We start from the raw sequence: 26,589 nt of genomic DNA on the forward strand, positions 1-26,589 counted from the left end.
GATATGTCATTTGCAAATATCTTCTCCAATTAAGCAGGTTGCTTTTCAGGTTTCTTTTGCCTTTCAGTTTTGTTGATTGTTTGTCTTCACTCTGCAGAAGGTTTTATTTTGATAAAGTCCCAATAGTTTAATTTTGCTTTTATTTCCGGTGCCTCAGGAGACCTGTCTAGAAAAATATTGCTATGGCTGATGTTAGAGAAATTACTGTCTGTGCTCTCTTCTATGATTTTTATGGTTTCAGGTCTCACATTTAGGTCTTTAATCCATTTTGCATTTATTTTTCTGTATGGTGTAAGAAAGTGGTCCAGGGTCATTCTTTTGCAGGTAGCTGTCCAGTTTTCTAAACACCATTGGTTGAAGAGTCTGCCTTTTTCCCATTGGATATTCTTGCCTCCTTTGTTGAAGATTAATTGACCATATAACTGTGTGTTTATTTCTGAGTCTTTTATTCTGTTCCATTGATCTATGTGTCTATTTTTGTGCCCATTTCTTTATTTGAAAAATGAGGTAAAAATAGTAGCTCCCTCTTTTGGTACTTAGTTGATGCCTGAGAGTCTCCCTGATTGTAGTCGGCACTCAGTAAATGCTGTTACTGTTAGGACAAGCATGCTATTAGTGATGGGAGCCCAAAGGAGGGACTTGCGAATTCTAGCTTGTGTATTTGACATCACACACATCTTCAGTGCTGCACCTGTCTTATGTTGCATAATAATGGGTGGTTCTTTTTAAGTAAAGCATAAGGGCCTCGAATATAGAACTTCTATGCCTTTTCTTTTTCTGTACCCTTGCCATACCTGCTCAGTGCTGAGCACTTTGGAGGTATAAATACTTTAGTAAATACTTATTGATTGTGAATTGATTGGAGAAGAAGGGGAGATGAACCAGATTCCTTTCCATGCACCCAGGGTGTGCAGGCTGCACATCCCCCCTCCCCCTGCAAACCTGAATGAAGAAGAGACGCTTGTTGATGCTGCCCTTAGTCCTACCCTTCTTGGGAGTGGGCTTAGAGGTGCATGGGCTGGAGGAGTTCAGGGAGCAGCAGTAACAGAGGGAATCTGATGGGCAGGAGGGCTTGGGTCTGGGGCAAAGCTCATTGTCAGTCATTGTCCTACAAAGAAAAGATGCCTTGGCCATGATTCAGAGAAAGAAGAATATAGAAGGTCTGAGTGTGCCCCTGCTGTTCTGTCTGAGCGAGGGGGGAGGTTGTGCTCTGCATCCCTGGTTGCACTTAATGCAAATGTATATGCAGATGTATCCATGATGTCCCATCACGTATGTAGATTCTAGTAAAAGGAAAAGTCAAAGAATGAAAAATAATTTATTTTAGCTACGTGCTGATTGCCTCTCAGCTTGTGTGTGCTCTCACTAGATCTTGAAACACAAGGGCCAGTTCATATTTTTATAAAGCATCAAAATGTTCCCAGACTTTCTTTCCAAAAGACACCTGACCCCCAAATATTAAAAGGGACCCTTGGAAGATGGGTTTTGCTGCACTCACACCCTGTCTCTCACGTTCAGATCTTATGTGCTTACCACTGTGGCTCCACTTAGATTGAGCAAGGTCCCCTCCGCTAGTTGTTCCCATTCCTTGGCAGAAGTGAACTATTTTATTTTATTTTGTTTTGTTTTATTTATTTATTTTTTAAGCAGGCTCCATGCCCAGCATGGAGCCCAACGTGGGGCTTGAACTCACAACACTGAGATCAAGACCTGAGCTGAGATCAAGAGTCGGACGCTTAACTGACTGAACCTCCCAGGTGCTCCCAGCAGAAGTGAATTTAACAGAAACATCCACAGTCTTTCTACGTGGGCCTTTTTATTTGGCTGTCTACCTGTCTACACCCCCACACCCCGGTTACCTCTTCCTGCTGAGTAGGCACAAACAAATGTGTTGGGCATCTCATATCAGTCAACAGGATTTCCCTTGCAATATAACACCGCTCTGCAGTTTAGTTTGAACAATTATTAACGGGGCTATATGGCATGCAGTTAAAAAAAGGATAGGAATTGATGTATGATTTTGAGAATAGGGTACAGAGAGCTTCTGTGCGATTTTTTAAAAATGAATTTTACTGAGTACTGTAACAGAGTTGGCGCCAAAGATAACGAGAAAGCAAATATCAACATTTAAAATAAAATGCAGACCTATCAGCCCATATGGTGTTCTCGCAGTGGTCTTACCACTTTCTTTGGCTTTCGTCCTTTTTCTGACATTGCTGTTTGCTTCTTGCCTCTGTTGCTTTTGATTCTGTATTTCTATGAGGTATATTTCTCTTTTATCTTCCTTTGGAGGCTTGTGAATCTTTTCTCCAGGGAAGAGGAGGAAGAGGACCTGTCCAGATGGCCATATAAACATGTGATACCTGCTTCTGGGAGCCACTATGGGGGGGAGTTTGAGGGTTGATGAGATTCCTCCTGCCTGAAAAATGGGCACATTGCTTCCTATCCTTTTTCTGCTTTTTAAAAAAATGATCACATCTTTAGTTTTAATAATATTTCTAGAAATATCTTGAATTCAAATTCTTCTCTTATTATTAGGGGGGTAACAAAAAGATGAACTGACTAACCGTGTTTTGTGAAAAGTTCATATCCAAATTAAAAAAAAAATTAGCATTCTTTCTTGGAGTGAGGTCCTTGATGGTTGTATTCGGGGGCGATATCTCCGCTTCCACGGGGGAACTCCAAAGGGCGTGTGTCTGCACTGAATGTGCTATGGTCTCATCTTCGGATTTTTGCATGGGGTATTTATGGTGCTTCAGACAGACCCCATCAGCTGTGAGGCCCCATTCTGTCTACTTCTCCAGCATAGTCTCTAGCCCAGCGCCTGGCACCCAAAGAGCACGTAACCCATACCTGATGAGTGAATGAAGGAGCATTGTCATACATTTTGATATGGAAAATGACCTTGAAACCAAAAGTAGCTTTGTGTGCAAATAAATGGCAATGAAAAAAAAAATGTCCCAGTCTTAACCTATGAAGTGCAATTATTTTGATGGACGGGTGGTCCAGTAGGGGACCTGTCCTCTGATGATGCTTATTGCATATGGCACATGATATTTATGTACCAGGGACTTTTGTCTCATCAGGCAATACCTGTAAGTATAATTCTACAGACTTTTCAAGTCAACCTCGAATACGATGTTCAGTTTACTTTTCTCCGGGGGTTCTCAACCCTGTAATACCCAACACCCTCTTTTATAGCAAGTATTCCTTCGTGTCCATTTTTCACATTGAAATGAGTCTCATAGAGAGTGCAACTGATCTACACATCTAATTTTGCAAATTTCAATACTACTTTCTAGCTGCAATATGAAGGAGAGATAAAAGGTAGGTCGTTTAGAATTAAAATAACATGCTTTAGTCATAGGCGCTTGGTCACAAAACCCTCTGGAGAGCCACCAGAGCAGTGAGCTCCTTGCATCCGTGTGTGGAATGCAGTCGCTCCAGACGTGGGTCAGTTCAGATGTGTCCTACCAGTGACGAAGGTGCCATAGGGGATGGGACGTCCCCCCCATCAGTGATGTCCTTTTTCAAAAGGGAGAACAATTCTCAGCAGCCTTCCAATTAGTCAAAATTCAACCTTCTTGCAATGAACGATGGGGTCATATTCTTGTAAAATTCAGCCTATGTTGAAATTATGCTGAAAAAAATTGTGTTTGTGTATGTGTATGTGTGTATTTATATGTAAAAGGGAGTTAAGTTCTCAGGTCAGGTAAGTATAAACATGAATTTTTCTCAGTGGGATAGTGAAAACTCACACTAATTTTGGGATTATTGTCTGGTCCGTGGCACTGGCTCTTGCAGATGGATGTCTGAACATTCTCACCCCCTCCTGCCGCATGCCAGGAGAGCGGCAACCACAAACACTGCATGGGTTTTCCAGTCACCTCCTATGGTGTTATACTCTGAATGCGGTTCTAAGAAAGAAGAACAAAACAAAAAACAAAAAACCTTCCCGGGAGCTCCTGTGTAACTTCAGGAATACACACATATAATTTCTATCCTTGTGTAAATAGCCATGTTCAAACAGTCAGGACTCTCCCACTGAGGCAGTTCCGTGCTATTAATATTCAGTTCCAGCCTGCAAATGTGTACCGTGTGATGTGTGTGTATGTCTGTTGCCTGGGTCTCTCTGTAATATATACCCCTTCTAGCATCCGACATTACAAACTCCTGACAGTCTGTCTCTTGCTGGATGAACAGTTTTATTTTATGTCCTTCGTACATTAGCTTACCTTAAACAATTGCTCTCCTATTTTCCCTAGGTGCTAAAAAAGAGGAAGCAAGTGTAGAAAGATGCACAGCGTATTTGATGCAAAGACAGGGAGACAAGCATGTAGGTAGACAGCAAATGCAGGACGCAAGGGTCCATCGACAGTGGGGGGGAACGCACTGGGAGCAGAGACAGCCAGGGGGAGGACAGGTCACTTTAGCCAGAAGGCAGAGGGCTTCCTGCTGGAGGCGATAGTGGAATTTTGTTCTGAGGAGCCAACAGGAGTTTGACAAGCATAGAAAGGGGAAGAACATCCCGGCAGACAGAACAGAAACATGAAATAGGACTGTGGGCACCAGCAAACGAGTCACTCTCTTTAGAGAGAAGCTGCAAAAATAGCTGGAATTATAGACAAGACGGAGAGGGCCAGCCGATCCTTGCCAATAGTGCAGCTCCCTGGCGCTTGTGCTCAAGAAGGGGGTGGCCACGTTCTGTGGGACGAGGAGGTGGCCGGGCAGCAAGCAGGATGCGATTGCCGCCTTGGAACAAGGCCACATCCTCACGGTGGCCACCACCACTGTTGGCAAATTGTCCCTGGGATTCTGAAGGCTTAGAAAAGGCCCATCTCTTCACTTTCCTGTGGGGAGTATGGGCGACTCCTCTCTTCCAGTTTTCCCTCAGGGCATGGCCGTCATCTCTTTCCCAAATGAAGACAAGCTGCCTTGTCAAAGACGTTGGTGTGACTTCTCAAGGGAGCCATGCAGCGGTCAGGAGCACCGTCCCTGTTGCCTCTCTCCCTTTTCTCCTCCTCACCCCTCTCCCTTCCAGCCTTCCCCTGTCCTTTTCCCTCATTGCAAAGATGACGAAGACAGCATGACCACCATAGAGACTTTGGAGAACAGAGTACAGAGAAAAAAAATAAAATCACGTGAAAACCCATCGTCCAAAGAGATCTACTGTTCACACGTCGATAATTGTGCTTCTGAATCTTTTCTCTTTGCACTGGCTCGCAGCGGGCCCCACCGCGGCCCCCCTCCCTGGGGTCCTCTGCCCTCTGGTGCCTCTGGGGGCCGTCACTGCTGTGTGCCCATGTCTGTCCTGGCCGCAGCCTGTGTCTTCCCCATTCACTTGTCCGGGTGGCCAGGCTCCGCTCTGACCAGCAGCCTCTCTGGGTAGTGCTGCTGGTCCCCTCCTGCAGGTGCCAGACCCTCTGCGTCAGCTGACCCAGAGTCTGATACTGCTCTCTCTCTCTAACTCTCCAGCCCAGGAGTGCTTGCAGCCCCTTCCACACTAAAGCTGAAACTAGCTGTCATTTCTGACAAGACTTCTCTGAAGACTTAGAAATGTCGGAGAGATTGCCCACGCAGTTATATATCATGTCATGTTCTAGTTCGGGCTGATCTTGGAGTTCAGAGTTCTCCGCCTGTCATGGGGACCCCTTGGGGCCGTGTCCCTGACCTGCCTGCAAGAGGCTGAGGCCAGCTTACCCTGACCTCCAGGAGAGGCAGCTGCAAGCAGGCAGCTTAGCTGATTCAAGAGAAACCAACTAATGGATAATTTAAACAGAAAAAAAATTTTTTTTTTTAAGGATATCAGATAGCTACTGAATCCCTGGGCTGGATAGAGACCCAGACTTGGGAGGTACCCAGCCAAGAACAATGACCCAAATCATGCTGCAGAACTGGTTCTGGAAGGAACCACTGCCATTTCTTTTTTTTTTTTTTTTTTTTTTTTTTAAAGATTTTATTTATTTATTTGAGAGACAGAGAATGAGAGACAGAGAGCACGAGAGGGAAGGGGATCAGAGGGAGAAGCAGACCCCCCGCTGAGCAGGGAGCCCGATGCGGGACTCGATCCCGGGACTCCAGGATCATGACCTGAGCTGAAGGCAGTCGCTTAACCAACTGAGCCACCCAGGCGCCCCACTGCCATTTCTGACTGGCATAGATAGAAGCTGGCCCTGCTGACCCCAGTGATTCTGGGCCCTAGATGCTGTTGCTAGAACCACCCTTGTGATTGCCCCTGGAAATGGGTTATGATCGCATCGTTGTGGCCACCAGCCCCAGGATGGAACGCACACGGTCCCTGCTTCCTTATGGATGGTGTGTCCACTGCTGCCTGCCACCTCACTGTCCCCATGGAAGCTTCCATCTCGTGCTGTCCAGTTCCACCTTGACTGGGGGCAAGTTTCTCTCTCCATGCCCCCACTCTGTTTAGTGTCCATGTCCCTCAGTCTCTGTTCAGGAGACTTAGGGGGAGCCAGGACTCCTGCGAGGTGGGCCGGGCACAGGTGCCGAGGGAGTTGTGCCCACGCTAGAGGAGAGCTCTGCGTTTAATCCCTTCCTCTCTGCCCCTGGCCCTCCAGACAGCAGGTTCTGCTAATGCCACTTGGAAGACTCTAGGAAGAGGCTGTTCCTCCCACCCTTCTTTCCTCTCCAGGCTGAATGGCCATTCTGCCTTCTCTCTGTCCCTGACCCTAGCCCAGACTTATCGAGTCTGCGGGAGAGAGGAAAGTGGTTCTGCAAGGATGCCTCTGAGAATCTTTGCTCCTCACTTAGGGATAGCCTTTGGGATACTGGAGAGAAAGAAAAGAGGAAAACACACAGAAGACCATAAAAGGGGTACTCCAAGACCACGTCTGTCGCCTGACTCACTAGTGTCTCGGTCAGAGTCTGACTTATGTCTCTATGGTTGGGGGAGCCTGGGCTGCAAGCTTGAGTCTTTGCACTGGGGAGGCCGGGAGAGTGAGGTGCTGGCATGCCTCAGCCTCTGTATGGAGGAGGGCTGTTCTGTTTTGCTCACCAATGACTTTAGCTCAGTAGGTCCACGATAAATACTTATTGAATGAAAGAGTAAAAAAGTTATAGAATTCAACTTCATTCACAGCTTGGAAAATTTTCTGCTAAAGAAATCTTATCTGATCTGGATGTTTCTATCAAGTTGCCTCAACGCAGGGCTTCCTAGTTTAGGATTAATTTCTGAGTGATTTTCTATGAAGTTGTGTTTCATTCTTCTTTAAACTTCTCTGTTCCCAGTCTAACTAGAAATCGCATAGACTATCTCTTTCTGTCTTCTCTCCATTTGCTTTCTATCTGTCTGGGCAGCCTTCTTTTACCTCCAGGAAAATTCTAGGCCCTCAGACCATGGCCTCTTTCCTGCTTTGTGTGCTCAAAGTCTTTTTCTCATATGTGCTCATCCTTCTCATAGACTTTCTTATTTTTTTTCTTGCTTCGCCTTGCCTCTTTCTCTTCTAGTTGCCACATCTTTTCCCCACATAATTTCTTAATGCCTATTTCATTATTGCCTATAGTTTTATGAGGGTGACCGTCCCTGTGTGCTTTCATTAAAAAGTGTTCGTCTAGAAAGAAGGTGTGGTGTGACTCTTGGGGAGGGGATTGCTTACTGCATCCCCGTAAAACCCAGAGATTTGCACAGGTATTGACTCAATGATACCCACGTGCATTTTTAAGGTATTGACCTAAATCTGGCTGATCGTGGGGGCTTTCTCCAAATCTTCTAACAGGCAAGATAAATAGTAGGCCACAGAAAATGCATGCTTCTTTGTCACTAGCCTTGATTCCTGGGCATGTAGACAGGCATTCTGGGCAGCCCACCAGAAGCTCACAAGGGCCTGCTCTCTGGGCTACTCATAGCTGAGAATGGAGGGATGGGGGCCTATGAAGTCCTTCTTCTCTCCCACACTTCCTGGGTACCCTTGGATGCTGGTTCCAGTGAACAGGGACATGGCTTGGAGATGGCCAGGAAGGACGAGGATGAGTCAAAGCCTCCTTGATAATCCCCAGTGAACCGTTTACTTCACTCAGTGTGTTATGTGGCTGCATCATGACTGTTGCTTTCCCAGCTCCATCCCTCAGCCTGTCTTGTCCCTGTGGAAGGTTCCTGTCCCTTCAGACAGCCCCAGCCAGGGCCTGGCCTTCCTTAATGACTTCCCGCATTCCTCATCTCCTTCTAGGACAGGCCCCTCTGTAGGATACCCATAGTAATTTCTTTCCTTTCTGTTTTCATTATATGTGTTCCTCCTTGGCTGGGGGGGAGGGGAGGGGGTTACAGTCTAAAGAAGGGAACTCACCTTCCGTTGAGGAGAACTTGCTCCACTGGACCCACTGGACTCTTTCTCCCCTTCATTGTGAAGTAATTATTGAGCTGTCACTAACATAAAAGACCATGGTACCAGGAAGACTGTGAGGAGGAGAATTGAGATGATGGGGCTCTTCAAAGGAGCCAAATAAATAGCATCTCTTTTTTTTCCACCCCAGGTATAAACTGATTGAGAAGTAAGACAAAGGAGATGATGCACTGAAGCCTAGTATTACTATATTTTCTCAACACTGGAGAATATGGTTTATATCTGTGGAAAAATGGATTTCTTAATGACAGACCCAGAATTAGACAGGAGATCATGAGGCCACTTCAGGAGGTCAGCTTGTTCCCAAAAGGAAGGGAGAGGAAGAGGCAGAATGCTCAGTTCCTAGGTCAGAGTAAGGCTGGAGAGAGGGCATGTGTTTTTTAGCAGGGGGAACTCCCTGCACAAGAAAGAAGCATTGGGGTGGGATATTGTTTCTCTGGCTAATGTGGCTTGCTTGGGGAGGAGAAGAGGGAGGCAGCTTTAGGTGTCTGTAGCATTGTTACTGAAGTATTATTATTGTATGCTTGTTTATATGATGGTGGGGGGGGCATTTTGGGGTGGAGGCATTGTTCACTGTGCTGCTAAAATCTGGGTAAAGTAAATTTAGAATTTGGATAGGTGAGCAGCTAGGTAGGGCATCTATCAGGGTTGCCAGGAGTTATTCTATTAAGGTGGCTCATCAGAAGGTGTGCCCATCCTCCTCTCCTTTCCCTGGGCTTGTTTTCCAAACCTCAGCTGAAAAGAAGGACCATTCTTCAGCCAAGGTTACATGTGGGTGTTTCCTACATTGGTGTGCCTCTGAGTTGTTCCAATCTCTGGGACACAGTTTCTGAATGCTTAACTAACAGAAATCCAAAGATCATCCATTACAGTTGGCATGCTTTTGTATCCCACATACCAGAGCTACGAAAATATTTATTTCTTCTCTCCCAGGTGATATTTTTAATCAGTGGGATGTCATTAGGTACTACACTTTGCCTTCAATAGCTAGAGCAGGGCTGGACACCATGGACAGCGCCACAAAGACTGCTTTCAGCCAAAGACTCAGAGGTTCCCACCCCACCTCACCCACTAGACTTCCTGTACATGCGGAAGGAACTTTGCTCTCTTTTTTAACTGCTGTGTCCCTTGCAACCAGAACAGACCCTGATATGTAAAGGATCCTTAAAAATTATGGGCCGAGTGAATTAACTGGTTGTATCTTGAGCGCAAACTCTTGTGTTCCAGTCGAGTATTATCTCCAGATATTAGAAGCCACTGAATTTTAGAACAGAAAACTTTCAAAGATTTTAGTGAAAGTGTTCCTGGAGTGGAACAGCTGCGAATTTTTATTATTTGTGGATTTTAATATTTCTCCATCCCAGGCGTACCTACATTGGCATCTCAGTGATAAAAACGATTTAATTGTATCTACCAAAAGCTTTTTCAAAAACTTTGCATGGTAATACCAGCAAAGCCCCAAACTGGCCAATAATCTGTGAGATGCTTCAGTGTGGCTCAGATAAAACTTTTTGTGTGTGTGAATTTAGCTATCGAGCTGAATAGAAACAAAATACATTTGTGTCTTCAGCTTTTGAGGAGGACATTTTCCATAGGCTCCATGGAGATTTTGCTGTGTGATTCTCACTAATGTGTGTTTACAGTGTCTCCGCCATGGAGATTATAGGCAAATGGTGTTTACAAGCTCTCCTCGTAGTTTATAGAATTGCTGTGCTACATAGCTATTCACTGTGATGTTCACACTATTTGTTGGAACTGGACCTTTTTAAAAGAAATCTTTGTGGCAAACATAATAATATCAGAAAATAAAGTCAATTCTTCTGTGAGACAGTTCCTATTATCTTTTCATTTTGAGAAATTATTCTCAGTTCAATTGTATCACCATGGTGATGTGTTTGCATTTCAACAAACCAAACCAAACAAGACCAAAAGTAGAGCTCTGCACATCTAGCTCCTGTCCAAGACTTCTTTATTGCAGTATCCTTATTATTAAATAGCATCTCCAGTGTCCTGGCTAAAAATCACAACAATGAAGCAATTTCCTCAGCCAGACACAACAATCTGGATTGCTAATCTCAGAATTCTAAGAAATCACATAAAAGTGAAAAGGAGAATGGGCATTAGAGGGGCAAAAATGAAATAAACTACCAACCCACAAATGAATAGAAATACACTCCTCTAAAATAAGATTGTGGAAGGAGGCAAACACAGAAAGGGCATTTTGCTTAATGAGAATTGGACATGTGGCTTAGTCCTCTGAGGTCTGAAACAAGTAAACACTTCTAGGATTGTCAGCATGTACATCCCTCTCTCAAAGCAGAGCTCTTAGAGCTGGCTCTCCTGCTCTCTGTGAAGTTTGTTTTGCTCTTTGGAATAATTGCACAAAGAGTTGTGATAACAAAATGAACTCTACAGGAGGTGGGTTTTGAGTTCTTTGAAAATTCCTGCAGTTAGTGCCAATTGGGAGGCAGGAAATAGTTTTGCATAATGCTATTTGCATAAGAAGGAAAGAACACATCGTTTATTCTAATCAACAAAGTGTGAAAACAAGATTTGGACAGATGTGCACAACCATCTTATCTCTCCTGCCCAAATATTGTATCAAACCATCTCTTCCCAGATAACAATTTTGTTAGCCCAAGAACACATTAGCTCAGTCAGATCTGGGCTCTCACTAAGCCTTTTGCTAGCTGCTCTGCTTACTGGTAAATAAGCAGTGTGATTTTGCTTAGCAACCCCTCTGTGGAAAGATAGCTCATGTCCATAAGTGGCGGGGAGGTGGGGAGGCAGGGGAGGGGGGCAAGGAAAGCTAGGTATGTGCCTCTCTGTAGCTGGTTCCTGACATCGCAAACATTATCTGCAATGCTTGGCAGTCTTAGAAGGATGATGAAGAACTAGGGGGAAATTAATGGAAAGGCAAATAAAGTTTTCAAGATTGTGAGCTGAGACTGTCTGAGAGCTCAACCCAGAGCCAACACAGAAGAATCAAGGGAGAATGAGGACCTTTTTCTCATTAACAATGAGGTAATTATATGAGATAACGTATCTAGGAAGGGACAACTAACAGTGACTTCCTGAAGCGAAACGAAGATTATCTTAAGCCAGACTTGAGGGAGCATTCCTCAATAGCTAAGGACAGCATTAAATCTGGGACTGTCCACATCTGAGAAAAGATTTGAACTTTTACATCAAAGATAACCATTAACAATCCCTGAGCACTTAGCCAGCAGTGTGCGAAGCTTTTACACACTTACTTAATCTTCCAAACAATCCTGTGAGGTGGATTCTTGATGTCCATTTTATAAAGGAAGAAACTGATGCACAGAGAGGTTGAGAAACTTGCCTGAGGTCACCCAGCTACATAGCAGTGGGGATGGGATGCATCTCAGGCAGTCTACCCTTAGACTCCAACTTCCTAAACACCCTTTTACAAGTGGTAGTGTGCAGTTGTGGGGCTAACAGGGATAAGAAGCCCAAAGATCACTGGATGATGTGTAAGATAATGTTTGGTTCCATCTTGAAAAAGTGTTCAGTTAAGGTAACTGTTTTTGTTCTGTTTTAATATCTAGAGGGCAGCAAAAACATGGGTATCCAGAATAATAGATATTGCTAAAAGCTTATGTCCACACCTCTTCCTTTTATAGTGAAGTATGGGTATACACATTTACACACACACACACACGTAAGACATTTGAGTTCTTAAGTCCCTAAAATACCCCAATGATTGAATTTTCCAAGCATTTACTGGGCATCATCCTAGGATGTCTGCAAGAAACAGCCAAGGCTTGCCTTGGGCGCTGAGGTGAGTGGTGGTGAAATGTTTACCTTGCTGATAAACTCTCCAAGAGATAATGCATTTTAGACACCATTATTTTGCCTTTGTTACATAGCTCCTTCCCTGCCACCAAACAAATCCTGTCCTGTGCCGTCATCCCTTCTGTCCACCTCAGGGAGCCCGGGAATGTCTCCAGCTTCCTATGTACTTGCAAGCCCTCCTTTGCCAACCACAGCCTCATTTGGATTGCAATTGTATTCACATCCTAATTTATGACTTAACAAGTGTCTCACAAACATTTAATTTCATTATGCGTTTGAGGAGGACAGTTTATAGAGGAGGGGGAGAATGATGTTCCCATTGCCAGCAATTAGATTAATTTAATGATCTATGGTGAAATCTCCTTTTGGGGTTTGGATTTTCATACATGTCTATAAACAAAACTAGGCTAGTAATAAATACGTTCCTGGATTCTCAGAGGGGCTCAACTGCCTTCACCAAGTCCTGCTATAATATCCAGGCTGGAAATTCATGGAATGGGTAAGACATTCCCATGATTCTCAGGTGATTCATCTTGTCACGATACTTTCATGAAAAAAAGAATTGGAATTTTCATTTGCAGTTTCAGCAATATCAGTAAATTATCACTTTTTTTTTTTTTCAGATGGCTTTTCTGAGGAGATGAGGAGGGGACTGTATAAAAGCATGGATCAAATAATTTTTCCCCATTCCCACTTTATATACCGAGTGCCCTTTTGGGAGTAAGAGCACACGACTGCTTTTCATAAAGAAGGATTGTATTTCCTTAGGTTTTCCTGTGTATTTTTAGGGAATATATTAATCTCAGAATGGGGGTGTACATAGTGCTGATTTAGATTCATGCAAATAAATGTTCTCCACTATACCTGTTCTTATTCGTTGAACTGAGGCCTCCATTTTGTTGGGTTGAACATACCTGGGACCGGGACCCGAGGCAGGTGGGGCTGAATGTTTCTGAGGTGTGAATAGAGTGGACAGCATCCTTTCCCCCTTTTCAGCTCCCGCATCCCTGGAACTTTCCAGTAAACAAGCTGCGCCGACATTTCTCCCATAGTCGAGGAGGAGGGGATGGAAGGGAGGGGAGCCTAGTCATCTTCTTGACCAGCATTTCCACGGTTGATCCAAGTGGTTGACCTTAGAAGACACTCTCTTGACCATCTCTGTCCTGGGGACACATGGCAGAGGTGTCACTGCTTATGACCGAAGCTTAAGAATTCCTGGACACATTGCACAGTAACAATTTTTTATTCTCTGTCTTCCTTTCCAGTAGGGAAGCAGGACAGCCTGTTGTTCTTCATGGGGGTTAGTCTGGTTGATTTTGTTATGAGGGAGCCGGTGGGGGCAGGACTCTGGCGACTTTGTATGATCTGGGAAATTGTGGAGTAACTTGAAGTCTGGTTCTATCAGTAAGCACTGGACTGGGAGTTAATCACATCAGAATTCTAATCTTGGCCTTGCCTCTACTTAGCAAAATCATTTTATGCTAGTCCCTCAACCCCTCTTGGCTTCTGTTGAAGTGTATGAATGCTGAGGTCTCTGTACGCTCTGAGGTTCTCTGCCTTCTAATTCACCGGAAGGCAATGAATAGAAAACAGAGCACATGGTAAAGATTTCTTATATCCAATGCCCCAAATGTGGTGTATTTTTGCAGAAAATCAATCTAGGCGACGTGGAAAGGCCCAGTCACTCTGATGTATGTGGGTTTGGTCGGGCTATCGTGCTAGGTCCCCCTGAGGACAGTTTACATGCCAGTCCTGGGAACTTTGAGAAGACCTTAAGGATTATTCAGCTCAGAGGCAATGCCAGTGTTGTCTTGAATGCATTCAAGGGGAATACCAGGGAGGCTCCCGGTCCACATCTGGACTCCATTGGCACCATTCCTTTGGGTGACATCTGTCTAATTCCCAATCTAAATGCTTTCACCTCTTGACTGGCTCCTTCAGAAGCTGGCCTGAAATGAAGCTGATCATTTTAGACAGTAACCTGTCGTTCTGACTTGGACTCTTGTCTGTCCCCAGTGGATAACACAGCCTGAACACACTGCAGCGCTGGCTCGAACGTGTGTTTTAAAAGAAAAGTATGTTATAAGTGTACAACTTCAGCAGGGAAGGAGGGTGAAGAAGCTAGAGTCTGTCTCAAATGTATATGGGGGTGGCTATGTTTTTCTTGTCATCTGAACATTTTAGTCTGTTTCAGGTCAGCTGTTTTTTTGTTTTTGTTTTTCTTTTGTTTTTTTGTGTTTTTTTTTTTTTGTTTTTTTCCAACACATTCCCATTGATACAAGGGAAACTAGGTGCCAGGTCCATACCTACCATTGTGGAAAGAGCTCCAAACCTGCACCTTCCAGGAGGAGGGTCAATAATACCACATGAGAATTGGCAGCAAGCCCTTCTTGGGGAATCATTGTGTTTGTACTAGTGAGGAAGTTAGAATCAGCATTTGGGCTGCAGTCATGGAACCACACAAAGGACATTCAAGACATGACCTAAGCAGGGTTTCTTCACCTGGGGTCCACGAACAGGCTTCACTGGGTCTGAGAACCACCTAGAGCATCTGAAAACTTCTGTGCGTGCATTTTTCTAGGAGAGGGCCCACAGCCTTCATCAGATGGTCCCAAAGCTGCCCATGACTGACAAAAGGTGAAAAGCCACTGGCGTAATACATTCTTCCTGTGCCTCTGTCTTCTGAATCCAGGGTGATGAAGCTGACTTGCCTATCTTTCTCCTTTGCTGTTCCCAGAAAAAGCAAGTGAGCCAGACCAAGATCCGGGTCATCTCAACCATCCTGTTCATCTTGGCCGGCTGTGTTGTATTTGTGACGATTCCCGCTGTCATTTTCAAATATATCGAGGGGTGGACCACCTTGGAGTCCATTTACTTTGTGGTGGTCACCCTCACTACGGTGGGCTTTGGTGATTTTGTGGCAGGTAAGCACCCTGGGCATCCCAGTCACCAGGGCCCCAGCGGGGAAAAGATGTTGTTGATAATGTTTTTCAAAACCGTGAGAAACCCTGTTGTGAGAGAAGCAAATGAAAATGGCTCAGTGTCCCTGCTGCTGTGTGTGGACTCATTGCAAGCCCATGGTCCCACGTAATGTAAAAAGCAGCAGATTCTGCTGTGAAATGAAAGCCAGCCTTTTCCTTCCCAGGATGCTCATTGCCCTTATTATCCTATGCATTATGCATGAATGAAATGAATTTCTCATTGAATGTTGGACTTCTGATTTGCATTAAAGCTCCTTGAATCAATTGATAAAGGCTGTATTAGCAAGTGGCAAATATGAACCTCTGGAGAGATTAGCATAAAGCTTGGCCTGCAGCGACCTGTAGGTTAGGGTTCCTGAGGCTGCCCAGGGGAGGACTGTGTTCCCTGCAAAATTTATCCCGTGCATGCCCTGACACAAGACTTAGGACTCAGTTGACTACCAGGAGCTGAGAACTGTCCCAAGGGAGTACAATATTATAACGGATTCTGCATGAATGTATATAGAAACAATATCCTTCATTGTGAAAATAGATGCCAATGAACTATGTTTATAGAAGCAAAAGGAAACTGCCATCAATTTCAACTAGGGACAGGGAGCTTGAAAATGAAATGAGATCTGGTTTCTTACATGTATGGCTTTCCCAGAATGTAGTAGGAAGGCAGGAGGAGGAGGCCATCCTTCTCTCTCCTAAGGGATAGTTCTATGGGGTCAGACAATTGATCATTTTCTACTCTGAGAAGTGAATGCTTTGATTAAACAACTCTGTCCTAAGCTCAAAATGTTTGGGTGATGCATGTGCATTGTGTGTGTGTGTGTGCGTGTGTGCACGTGCGTGTGTGTGTGTGCATGTTCTTGACCAGTTCCTGGTTAAGCAGCAGCCTGGACATTTGCAGGCTGAGCTTGCAGACTAACTGTCCTTTATTTGGCACATGATCCTGGCAGGTGCCTTGGTTTCTTCATGGAGTATGGCACTCACAAGGCGGACAGGGATCTGGAAATCTGGAAAACAGGATATTCTGGAGGGGATATTGAGGGCTCTTCAAAAGACGCATGGGTGCCTCCACATTCATTCTGACAGTGATAACCAGCAGGGTGGTCTCCTAGCTGTTCCAACTGGGCAGATAACGACTGAAGTCCAGTTTGTAAAAATAGCAGTTTTTATTTTTTCCTTCCTTTTTCCTGCCTAAGGACTGAGCACTGCAAAGTCAGAGTGATTAAAAAAGCTGGGGGTTTGGGACCCCACCCCAGTGCTCAGCCACTGTGCCTCTCACCTTGGGTGGGGAGTCACCTGGTGCCATCTGAGCGGAGGCCTGCCACTCTGGAGGGAAACCACAGAGAACTATTGGGACTATTTCACAAACTTCTTCAAGTTCCTCCAGAGCGTAGTTTGCACTGGGTTGTGCTTCAGAGTGCCCTGTGGCAGCCCTGGGCCGTCTGCCGCAGTCTGTTACAGAGGACACTTGCAACGAGCCCTTCTCTCTAAACACCTGCTTGACTCGGCCTGTTGATCTCTTAATCTGGGGGCACAAATAGCAGAACCTTGAGATATAAAATTTAAAAATTTATTTATTTAGTGATCAGCAAAGAGTGTAAATTTTTAATTTGAATTCAGGTTATTGGTTTGCATCTAATTATACCATGTAAGAAAATGCAGGGAAGCTTGTCACTAAAAAAAAAAAAAAAAGCCATTTGACAATAACACGATTGAATATTTAAAAGAATATTTAAAATATTTAAAAGTTATACATTGTGATATTATCTTCTAAAACAAAAACTGTTATAGCCTATTCAAATTAGAGTCAATGTATAACTATCTACTATCTGTTTTGGTTAACATTACTGAATCCAGTCCTTCATGTTAATTGAAAAGTGATGATGAATCTGTAAAAAAATAATATGACTTACATTTTATAAAACAGCATCGATTGAAGGACCAAAAAATAAAAAGTAAAATAAAAGGAGCCCCCGATTTAATGCACATGGATGTTCTCGGTTGGCCTATTCGATGGACTTGATTTAGAGCTTTACTAAAAAGGTGAGGAAAGGTAGCGCTGACTTATTTAGATCTTAGATGAATACAGTTGGCCAACCTAAATGATTTTGCTTATGTTGGTTCTAAGTAAAAAAGTTAAAGATAACCCAGGAAAGGACACGTGTGATTTATTTAACACTGTGACGCATAAATGCACGGGAAGTGGGCCCCTGCTCTTTACCATGGGTGGGAGGGAAGAAAGGACATCCACGTTCTATACCTTTTCACCCATGAGGACCTCACTTGTTAGGGAGCACTGCCCAGCTGGTTGCTGCTCCTCCTTGGGTCGGGGGGAGCAAGGACAAAATGAGCTAGGACTCTGGTGCTTCAAGGGGTGCTGCTAATGATTTTAATTGATTATTTGTTCTAATTACCCACTGTGGATTGAGAGCACGTAGTACAAACTTGCACTTGACCTTTATCTTTACTTACCTAGCAAGGGCGTGACCTCCACAGTCACAGGCCTGGCCGTGTTTTAATTCCCTTATTTACTGTTGATTACAGAGCCTGATTTTGTTTGTCCCGAGGTCTCCATGGACAGGTGTCTCTTATAATTCACAGTGCTGACTGCAATTAGACCAGGCCCTTCGAAGCTCTGATTTCCAGAGCTTACATAGATTGGTCTGAAGAATGCACACCTTAACAGCCTGGAAGTTTGTCACAACCTTTTGGGCAACACTCTAAGAGCAATGGGGAAGGATACCAGATCCTTTAAAAAAAGGTACATTAAAGAGAGTCGATGATTGCTGTGATTGAACATGGCATCAGCCCTTCTAGAAGTATAATTGGAGCATTGATCACCATGCAGGATTAAGTGCTGGTTTATTTTGTAGCCGACTCAACGTCAGGACAGCCTAACAACATCACAGCATTTTGGAAACCCTGACTGAGAGTGCGCACAGAGCTCTGAATTCCAGACCAGCCATTGATAAAGAGCCGAAGGGTGTTTATTGTTGTTCGCTAGCGCCCCCTAGTGACAAGCTTTGTTGGGTGGCGGCGACTTGCTAAGATGATTATTTCCTCTTAGCCCCAAGGAGAAAGCTGTTCCCTTCCAGGCAGAGAAGGAATGAACCACAGAAACCACTCACTGTGGCAGGAACTCCAGTAGTATCCTAGAGGAAGCTGCGGGGGAGAGTTGTCTAAAGGAGGGGGGTGGGAAACAAAGGCAGCTAAACCAGACCGAAGGGGGCAGGCCACACAGCCCATTAGTCGTGTTTGGAATTCTAATTTTAAGAGATGGCAGTGGCCATTTAATTTGGGACATTGTGGGTTGCACTGGTCTCACTGAAAGGAGCCCCCGGCCACAGTGCCTGCCCAGCTGCCTTTGGGAGGTATTACTGATACCGTAAGAACTCAGTGTGGATTCAGTGGCGCTAGATGAGGTTACAACCATGACCCAGTGGGAAAGACTAGTAATCACTCATCACATAGCCCCACAATTACCCATACATCGCCGATGTCGGTTGTCTTAGAAGTGACCGCGGGCCTGCCTCGCTGGGCAACAGTGTCTCACAGAGTGAGAGCCAGTCTGACGTCAGTTACTTCCTCACTTTCTTGGGGAAGGGGGCTGGGCTTGGACCCTGTTTTGCACGGCTACCTTTGGTAGTGCCTGTAGGAGGGCTAGCATAAGTAGGCTAATTATTTGCAATAAATGACTGGTCCTTTCAGCGCAACAGCTGGTCAATGCAATCGGGCAGCTGGCCAATTCGATCCGATGGATTTCTACTGTAATCCCTACGTATGAAATAAAGGGATCGGACTCGATGGCCTTTTAGTTCTAGCACGGTGATTCTAATTACTCAGTCTAATTGACCTTTTGGATTAGCATCATGTAAACACTGTCCCTCAGTTAGTGTTAAATCACTGCTGCCAGGATCAAAGTCTCAAGAATGCCATTAGGTCTAATTTTACTTCCACACATCCACTCTGCTCTTAGTAAATGCGTGTGTTAAGGAGAAAATGGTGCCAAGAATTCCAAGCCATTGGGGATTATTGATCTTTTATTTTTATTGCATTTAAAGAAGTTTAAGAAGACAATCGACACCTGGGCCTGATCTGTTGTCCTCTAGCTCACGTCATTCATTGTCAAGCCCCGGTTGAGCAGAGGTGGACCAAGTTGGCCACGGACACTTTTTTGTTATGGGTATTACGGTTGGTGGTCAAGAATCAAAGAAGTTAAGCCACAAGTCAGGCTCCTTTAGGGAAGGGACCCATCTTTTCCTTGCCCTCCCTTGCCTGTCACCTCTTGTATACAGCAGGCCTAACAGTTGAGTGTCAGATGGGGATGGGATGACATCTCTGCTACGTGGACCAGAATATGTTTGTTCTGCAAAGACCAAATGCTAGACCCTGGTTACAGTAACGTTTGGTTGTTTTCAGGGGGAAACGCTGGCATCAATTACCGGGAGTGGTATAAGCCCCTAGTGTGGTTTTGGATCCTTGTTGGCCTGGCCTACTTTGCAGCTGTCCTCAGTATGATCGGAGATTGGCTACGGGTTCTATCCAAAAAGACAAAAGAAGAGGTAGGACCCCTTTCAAATTCTATAGATGTTTCTGAGATCCGATTAGCTCATGTCAAGAATGACCTGTCTCTATTTTATGGGCTGGAGGGTTTCTTAATACGAGGAGGGCCCCTACGGCTTCCTCTTTTTGAATCATTACCTAAAAGCCAAGTTCAGTGGAATAGCGGTTATTTTTGGGTCCTTTTTTGGCAAGTGAGAACATCTGATGACTCATCAGCCCACAGATCCTGGAAGGACTAGTAAACAACGACTTTTTATTTTTTTATTATTAAAATTTTTTGGGGGGGGGGCGCCTGGGTGGCTCAGTTGGTTAAGCGACTGCCTTCGGCTCAGGTCATGATCCTGGAGTCCCTGAATCGAGTCCTGCATCGGGCTCCCTGCTCGGCAGGGAGTCTGCTTCTCCCTCTGACCCTCCCCCCTCTCATGTGCTCTCTCTCATTCTCTCTCTCTCAAATAAATAAATAAAATCTTAAAAAAATTTTTTTTTTTAATTTTTAGAGAGGGAGAGAGAGAGAGCCAGCCTGAGTGGGGGGAGGGACAGAGAGAGAGAGAGAATCTCAAGCAGATTCCCCACTGAGCATGGAGCCCAACGCAGGGCTGGATCCCAGGACCCTGAGATTGTGACCTGGGCCGAAACCAAGAGTCAGACGCTTAACTGACTGAGCCTCCCAGGCACCCCAGAATGATTTTTGAAAAATAGCAGTGGTCAGCAGGGGTAGACCGTAGTTGAGGGAGGTGTGCAGATATGTGGGAGAGGCTTAGAAAGTTTGTAAAAATCTTGAGAAGGATGGGCCTGTCCTTCAGATCTTGGGGTCTATATGGAAATGCAGTAGGATACAAGGACTCCTTCTCGATTCTCTGAGACTGAAGTTCTCCAACAGTGACCAGCTGTGGGGAAGTGAACACAAGGGGTCCCTTTTCACCTTTATCCCCTCCTGGTTGTCAGATCTATGGAAACAAACCTACCCCCATGTCCAGGGACATGCAGCCTTTTCTCCCTTGGGTAAATGTGCATGAAAATCTACACAAAAGCAAGAAAAGACAGAAGAGGGGAAGGTAGATCTTGTGATTTAAAAAAAAAAAATGTCCATGTAGTTCTTCTAGGAAGAGAGGAAAAGAACTGAAAAGGAGGGTAAGAGAAGAAGAGGAAAAGAGCTAACAAGTGGAAGGGAGATTAAAAAAAAAACCCAAAGAAATAAAAAGAGGGAGAATCTCCTGGAAGGTGACTGCTCACTTCCCGGCAGACAGACATTCTGTGTAGAAGGCCCCAGGACAAAGTTGCTGAATGGGAAAATGTCCCATCTCATTCCCGGGCCCCAGGGTTAGTTTTCCCAGCTTAGAAAAACACTGGCAATGCGATCTCCAGTCTGATTCCCCAGATGGCTAACTGACCTGCTGAAAGTCAGCTGTAGTGAGAGAAAAAGTAACCATATAAATATCAACTTTCCTAAATGCAAAAATGCAGACTGCTGAGTTGCTCGTCTGTATAGAAAACATAGGACTAGCGCTGTTGGCAGTGTTGGATGAGAGCCAAGAAATCTGATATCGATCCTCATGAATTCTGAGGACGAATGTTCTGTGGGCTTTCGCAGAACATGACTAGGGAAATTTGGTTCCCAGATGCCCTGGAGGGTCTTCTTCTTTAAGCAGGGTAAGCCGGATGGCACTCAACCATAGTGTGGCCCAGATTCAGGGTGAGCAACACTCCCAGTTTGCCCAGGACTGCGGGGGTACCTAAGACACAGGACGTTCTGTTCCACAACCAGGACAGTCCCAGTCTAACTGGGATGGGTTGGTCACCCTACGCAGACAGAAGCATTGGAGGAACAGAGAAGGGCCAAGGCCTGGTTGCACCTCTGCTTTGTGCCCGAGTGCATGTCTCTGTCTCGCGTAACACTAAGAACTTGGTGCGCTTGACATGATCACCCCAGTTACGCCGGAGGAATGAGGCTGTACAACTAAAAAAGGGGTGGACGCATAATGCGAACCCAAGCCCGGCCAACTCTAGATAGTGATCTCTCCTGCAGAATGCCGTCCTCCTCCCGTTCGGTCACCACCTCCGCATCTCAGGCTCCTGCCGGGTTCTCTAGCAGGTGTGCCCCCCGAGCCACAGGAGCCAGGAGCCAATCTGAGATGGGTCTTTAGGGCAGAGGTAGCATTCCCACCCAGGCATGGGTTCCCCCACCCCCTGGCCTCCCTGGAGCCAGCCTTCCCATCGGGACACTCAAGGGCTGTGGGCGCTGGGAGGGCTGGGGGGCCCGAGGCGGGTACGACTTTCTCAGCATGCCCTTGCTCTCATGTCTCTCGGCCAGGTCGGTGAAATCAAGGCCCACGCGGCCGAGTGGAAAGCCAACGTGACGGCCGAGTTCCGAGAGACGCGGCGGCGGCTCAGCGTGGAGATCCACGACAAGCTGCAGCGGGCGGCCACCATCCGCAGCATGGAGCGCCGGCGCCTGGGCCTGGACCAGAGGGCCCACTCGCTGGACATGCTGTCCCCAGAGAAGCGCTCTGTCTTCGCCGCTCTGGACACGGGCCGCTTCAAGGCCTCATCCCAGGAGAGCATCAACAACCGGCCCAACAACCTGCGCCTCAAGGGCTCCGAGCAGCTGAACAAACATGGGCAGGGGGCCTCCGAGGACAACATCATCAACAAGTTCGGGTCCACCTCCAAACTCACCAAGAGGAAAAACAAGGACCTCAAAAAGACCTTGCCCGAGGACGTTCACAAAATCTACAAGACCTTCCGGAATTACTCCCTGGACGAAGAGAAGAAGGAGGAGGAGACAGAGAAGATGTGTAACTCGGACCACTCCAGCACCGCCATGCTGACCGAGTGCATCCAGCAGCAGGCCGGGATGGAGAACGGAATGGTCCCCACGGACACCAAAGACAGGGAACTCGAGAACAACGCATTACTTGAAGACAGAAACTAAATGCTGAGGACCTAGGACTTGACCAAGCGTTGGGGTTTTTTTTTTTTTTTTTTTTTATATTCACCCTGAGACACGTGCCTTAAATAGACTTCTCGTTAGTCCGAAATTACATAGCATTGGAGAATTTATTTCACTGTGCCATAAATGACAGAGAAAGATCGCTCTGCCAAAAGGAATCAAAGAACAAGGACCGCACTTCCGACAGGGACCGCAGGACACGCCGGGAGTGTTCGCACAGGCAGGAGGTCGTGGCCACAAAAGTTAAGGGCAGGTGTGGGACGGTGCCGCGCCCCCCGTGTGGCGCCGCCCGGGCCGGGCGTGGAGAAAGGGCAGCTATTCCTTAGGCCAGCCTTCTGGAAGGAACAGGTGTGTCTTTTACATGGAGCCTCGTTTCTTGAACCTACCGTTAGAGATATGCACACACACAGAAGGGGACCGGATGGGGGATGAACTAGTACCTGCAATGAGGGTTCGAGTTGACATTGTGGCATGTTGCTCTGAGCTTGAATTTTGATACACATCCTTCAGTGCACACCTAGTCTTTCTAAGCTCCAAATGAATGTCCACGGGACCCGGGAGCACGTGGAATTTGTGGGAAACAGATCAGAGCACACGTATTAAAAGGTGCAGTTGCTTTCCTCATTACAAAAGAAAAAAAAATCACAAATGCATCACACTGTGGATATCACCTTAACCAATGACAGAAGCCTACTGAATTTTGTCTATCGATGAATGACAAATGAACTTGCAAGCATTGGCGAAAACTCAACCTCATTCGCTGCATGGTTACAGGCAAAAATCATGCATTTTCCTCAGTGGGTGCAGTGGTGAAAATAAACTGGTTTTGAAATGTCCATGTTCACTTTTCTAGTGGAACTTCGGTTATAACTTGTTTTGATAAGAGGGGGAAAAAATACCAAAATGATTGCCTTGCATGATGCCAGGGGCTTGCTGTTCTGTCTAGCTGACCCTAAATTTTTATAAAAATAGACATCCTGCATGTCTGAGACATACCAAGGAGGACCATGGCATCATTCCATCTCAGGGCTTTTTGTCCCTTTGGGTGTCTTACGGTAGACATAGTGACGAGGTCCAATCTTGCTATCTCCAAACAAAAGAAAAAAATCCCCCAACCAACTCTTGTACAAGAAAATGGAATTGTTTTAATTGCTTGCAGCTTAAGTGCCATTAATGCCATTTAAAAACTAATGCTTAAAAGAAGTATTTACAACATTCCACTTTTATGTTTGGGTTTCCTTATTTTGAAAGCATCACTTCTTTTCCTTGCTTGTTTCTTTGTCTCGAACCTGCTATTCCCTAAAGTTGGAACACCAGCGTGATTGTCCCAAGGCCAACAATAGCGACACGATTGTTTCAGGAGGTTAGAACGGCCACTGAAGGAAAGTGGGGGAGGGGCTAGTCAAGTTTTGAGAAGAAGCTTTAAATGGATTTTTTAATCAGAAAGGTGCTAGGCTCACCATCCTGTGCGTGCCTCAGTCCCTTGCATAATTGGCTGGCTATCGATGGTTCAGACGTAGCTGTTTGGACCACGCTCTTAAGCATATGGACCTGGCAACCCCAGGAAGTTGCTGGTGATGGGCTCCCCCCCCCGCCCCCCGCCCCCCGCCCGGGCTCATCGCCACCTTTTGGAGATTTCACAAGATGAACACACAGAGTGGATTTATCAAAAGATCACAAGACTAGCAGAGACTTCCTGAAATAATCTAACAATTTCTGACTTCTGGGGAAAATTATACCTACCGCATCCTTGACCGTTGGTACCAGGGCAGACCTCTTCCTGCCCATTTCCCAAAAATGCACAGCTCTCCCTCTGCTGGAGTGCATGTAGCTCCACCTTCCCCTCCCCCAACTTTCTAGGCTCTAGTGAAAGTTCTGGCATTGCTTTTGGGAAGGAGCCAAATAAGAATCAGCTTTCACGAGGCCCTTCCCATCCATGGTAGATTTGGGTTAACACCTCCACTGGGCTGGAGCCGTGGCTCACTGGTGACATCCTGTGTCCATATATTAACAGACACGGAAATGATGTTTATGCAGGTGCGGGCACTGCTCTTACTGTGAGAGTCCTTCCCCCATGACAAGATGTGTTTTGAGTGGTAGATATCTGGGACTTTCTCTATTCTTCTGACAAGTTAAAAGCATCCCGATTAAACTATCCATTGATCTCATTCGTTTGCATTTCCGCCCTGTATTACTCGTTACCTTCTTCATAGTAGTGTGTTAAAAATTCTAGACCCTACAGACAAATCTGGCCGAGAGGCTTCCTTGTTATTTATCCAGTGGTTTCTGTGGGCCAGGCACTAGATTAGGCACTTTATGGGCGTTAGCTCACTGAAACCTCATAGCAGCCCTCTACGGGAAGTGTTGGCAAACACATTACACAGATGAGGACACGGAGACTCAGGGAAGCTGAGTAACTTACCCAATGGCACACAGCAAGAAGGTGATAGAGCTGGTATTCAAAGGCTGTCTGACCAAAGTCTGCTTTTGACTTTGCTATAATGTCCATGTCATGCACTCTTGTGCGTGTGTGTGTGGTGTGTGTATGTGTGTGTTTGTGTGCATGTGTGTCTTTTTAGTTTCATGGACACGGCATACAGACGTGGAGAGAAGATCTCTATTACCAAGAGGGTAGGAAGTCTTTGTGTAAACATGACCTAAAGTGTTACCCTTACAGATAATTATACCTTATTTCGGTTTGGGTTTTGGGGATGCTGTATGTGGCGCCCTTTCTGTATTGTTAGAAATGTCCTTTGAAAGCACTCTTTTGCACTTTACTTGCTTACCTTGCAGGAACTCCGTATACAGCAGGAATAAAACAATTCAAAGCACTAAGCTGCACATTCTCCCAAATGGAACAGGTGGTGTGTGCTTAGACACTTCCCCAAAGGAGTCAAATCACAGTAATACAGAGGAATCAAAAATAGCCCTTGGCTGAGAGTGGGAAAATATCCAATATAACCTGTTCCCTGAGTACAGAGGGGGCCAAAGCCCTGACGAATGAAATCCAAGAAGAGCCCTCCCTCTATGGAGATTGATCCATTAAGTATGTGGGGAGTATTGGACAAACTATAACATACTCTCCAAAGGAGAAGCTGAGAGGGAATAAGAGCTTGGACTCCTCTTAGTGTGTACAAGCTAAGATTTGGGGGGAGGCCAGTTGTTATGAAGTTGTGTGAATGGTACCCTTTTAAGATGGGGCCAAATGACACGTAGCAAATAACATGTGGCAAAACTGCTGCAAATTCTAAACGCACATCAGCACAGCCCTGCCCCTAAACACACATCCCCACCCCGCCATAAACCTGGAATCAATGCCTTGATTTTGCACACGGGAAGAGCACATGTTCAGTATCTTCAGTGGGTGGTGGTGTCTCTTGCTTCACCTGGTAGCTGGGTACCCATTTTTTCTTCCCTAATAGATCTGGAGGTTTACTGGGGACGGCTGGGGGACCATTTGGAGACTGTAGCTCCATACCCAGTCCTAACCCAATAGTGAACTCTAGAAACTTACCACTTTTGGGGTAGGGCCCTAATGTGTGTGTGGGTAGGAGTGTCCCTGGCCTACAGGTGAGGCGACAGGGACTATTTGTCTGTGCTTCCCTGTCCCAGCCTGTGAGCGTGGGCACCTCGGTCCCTATGCTTCTCTGTTACCTCATCAGCACACCAAGGGAGTTGAACACAGATAATCATTAAGGTCCCTGTTACTTCTGCAGTTCTCTGACCAAACCTCCCCTGGTTTATGAGTTTGTTAAATTCATTAAGAATGGTATTAGTTGGGTTTGTGTATACTGACTAATGGGCCCCCTCATTTTAGGCTAAGAGGAGAGCTTAGTCTCCTGCCCTTCGGGATTTGTTTTCTGGTAATTGATGGAGACCAGATGTATTTGGGAGCCTGGTGTCCAAATTAGAATCGTGCCCTGTG

General features: G+C 45.7%; 1 protein-coding gene across 1 annotated transcript in view; it reads left to right on the top strand.

The window, feature by feature from the left end:
* Nucleotides 1-23,467, top strand: part of KCNK10 (potassium two pore domain channel subfamily K member 10) — a 124,356-nt gene extending 100,889 nt beyond the window's left edge. The window contains exons 5-7 of the mRNA XM_044917923.1: nucleotides 14,914-15,100; nucleotides 19,571-19,713; nucleotides 22,026-23,467. Of these exons, the coding sequence (XP_044773858.1) occupies nucleotides 14,914-15,100; nucleotides 19,571-19,713; nucleotides 22,026-22,646 (951 nt within the window). The 3' untranslated portion in view covers nucleotides 22,647-23,467. The remainder of the gene's footprint in view (nucleotides 1-14,913; nucleotides 15,101-19,570; nucleotides 19,714-22,025) is intronic.
* Nucleotides 23,468-26,589: the final 3,122 nt, after the last annotated feature.

This window comes from Neomonachus schauinslandi, chromosome 9 (assembly GCF_002201575.2).
Source record: "Neomonachus schauinslandi chromosome 9, ASM220157v2, whole genome shotgun sequence".
In the NCBI taxonomy this organism is placed as follows: domain Eukaryota; kingdom Metazoa; phylum Chordata; class Mammalia; order Carnivora; family Phocidae; genus Neomonachus; species Neomonachus schauinslandi.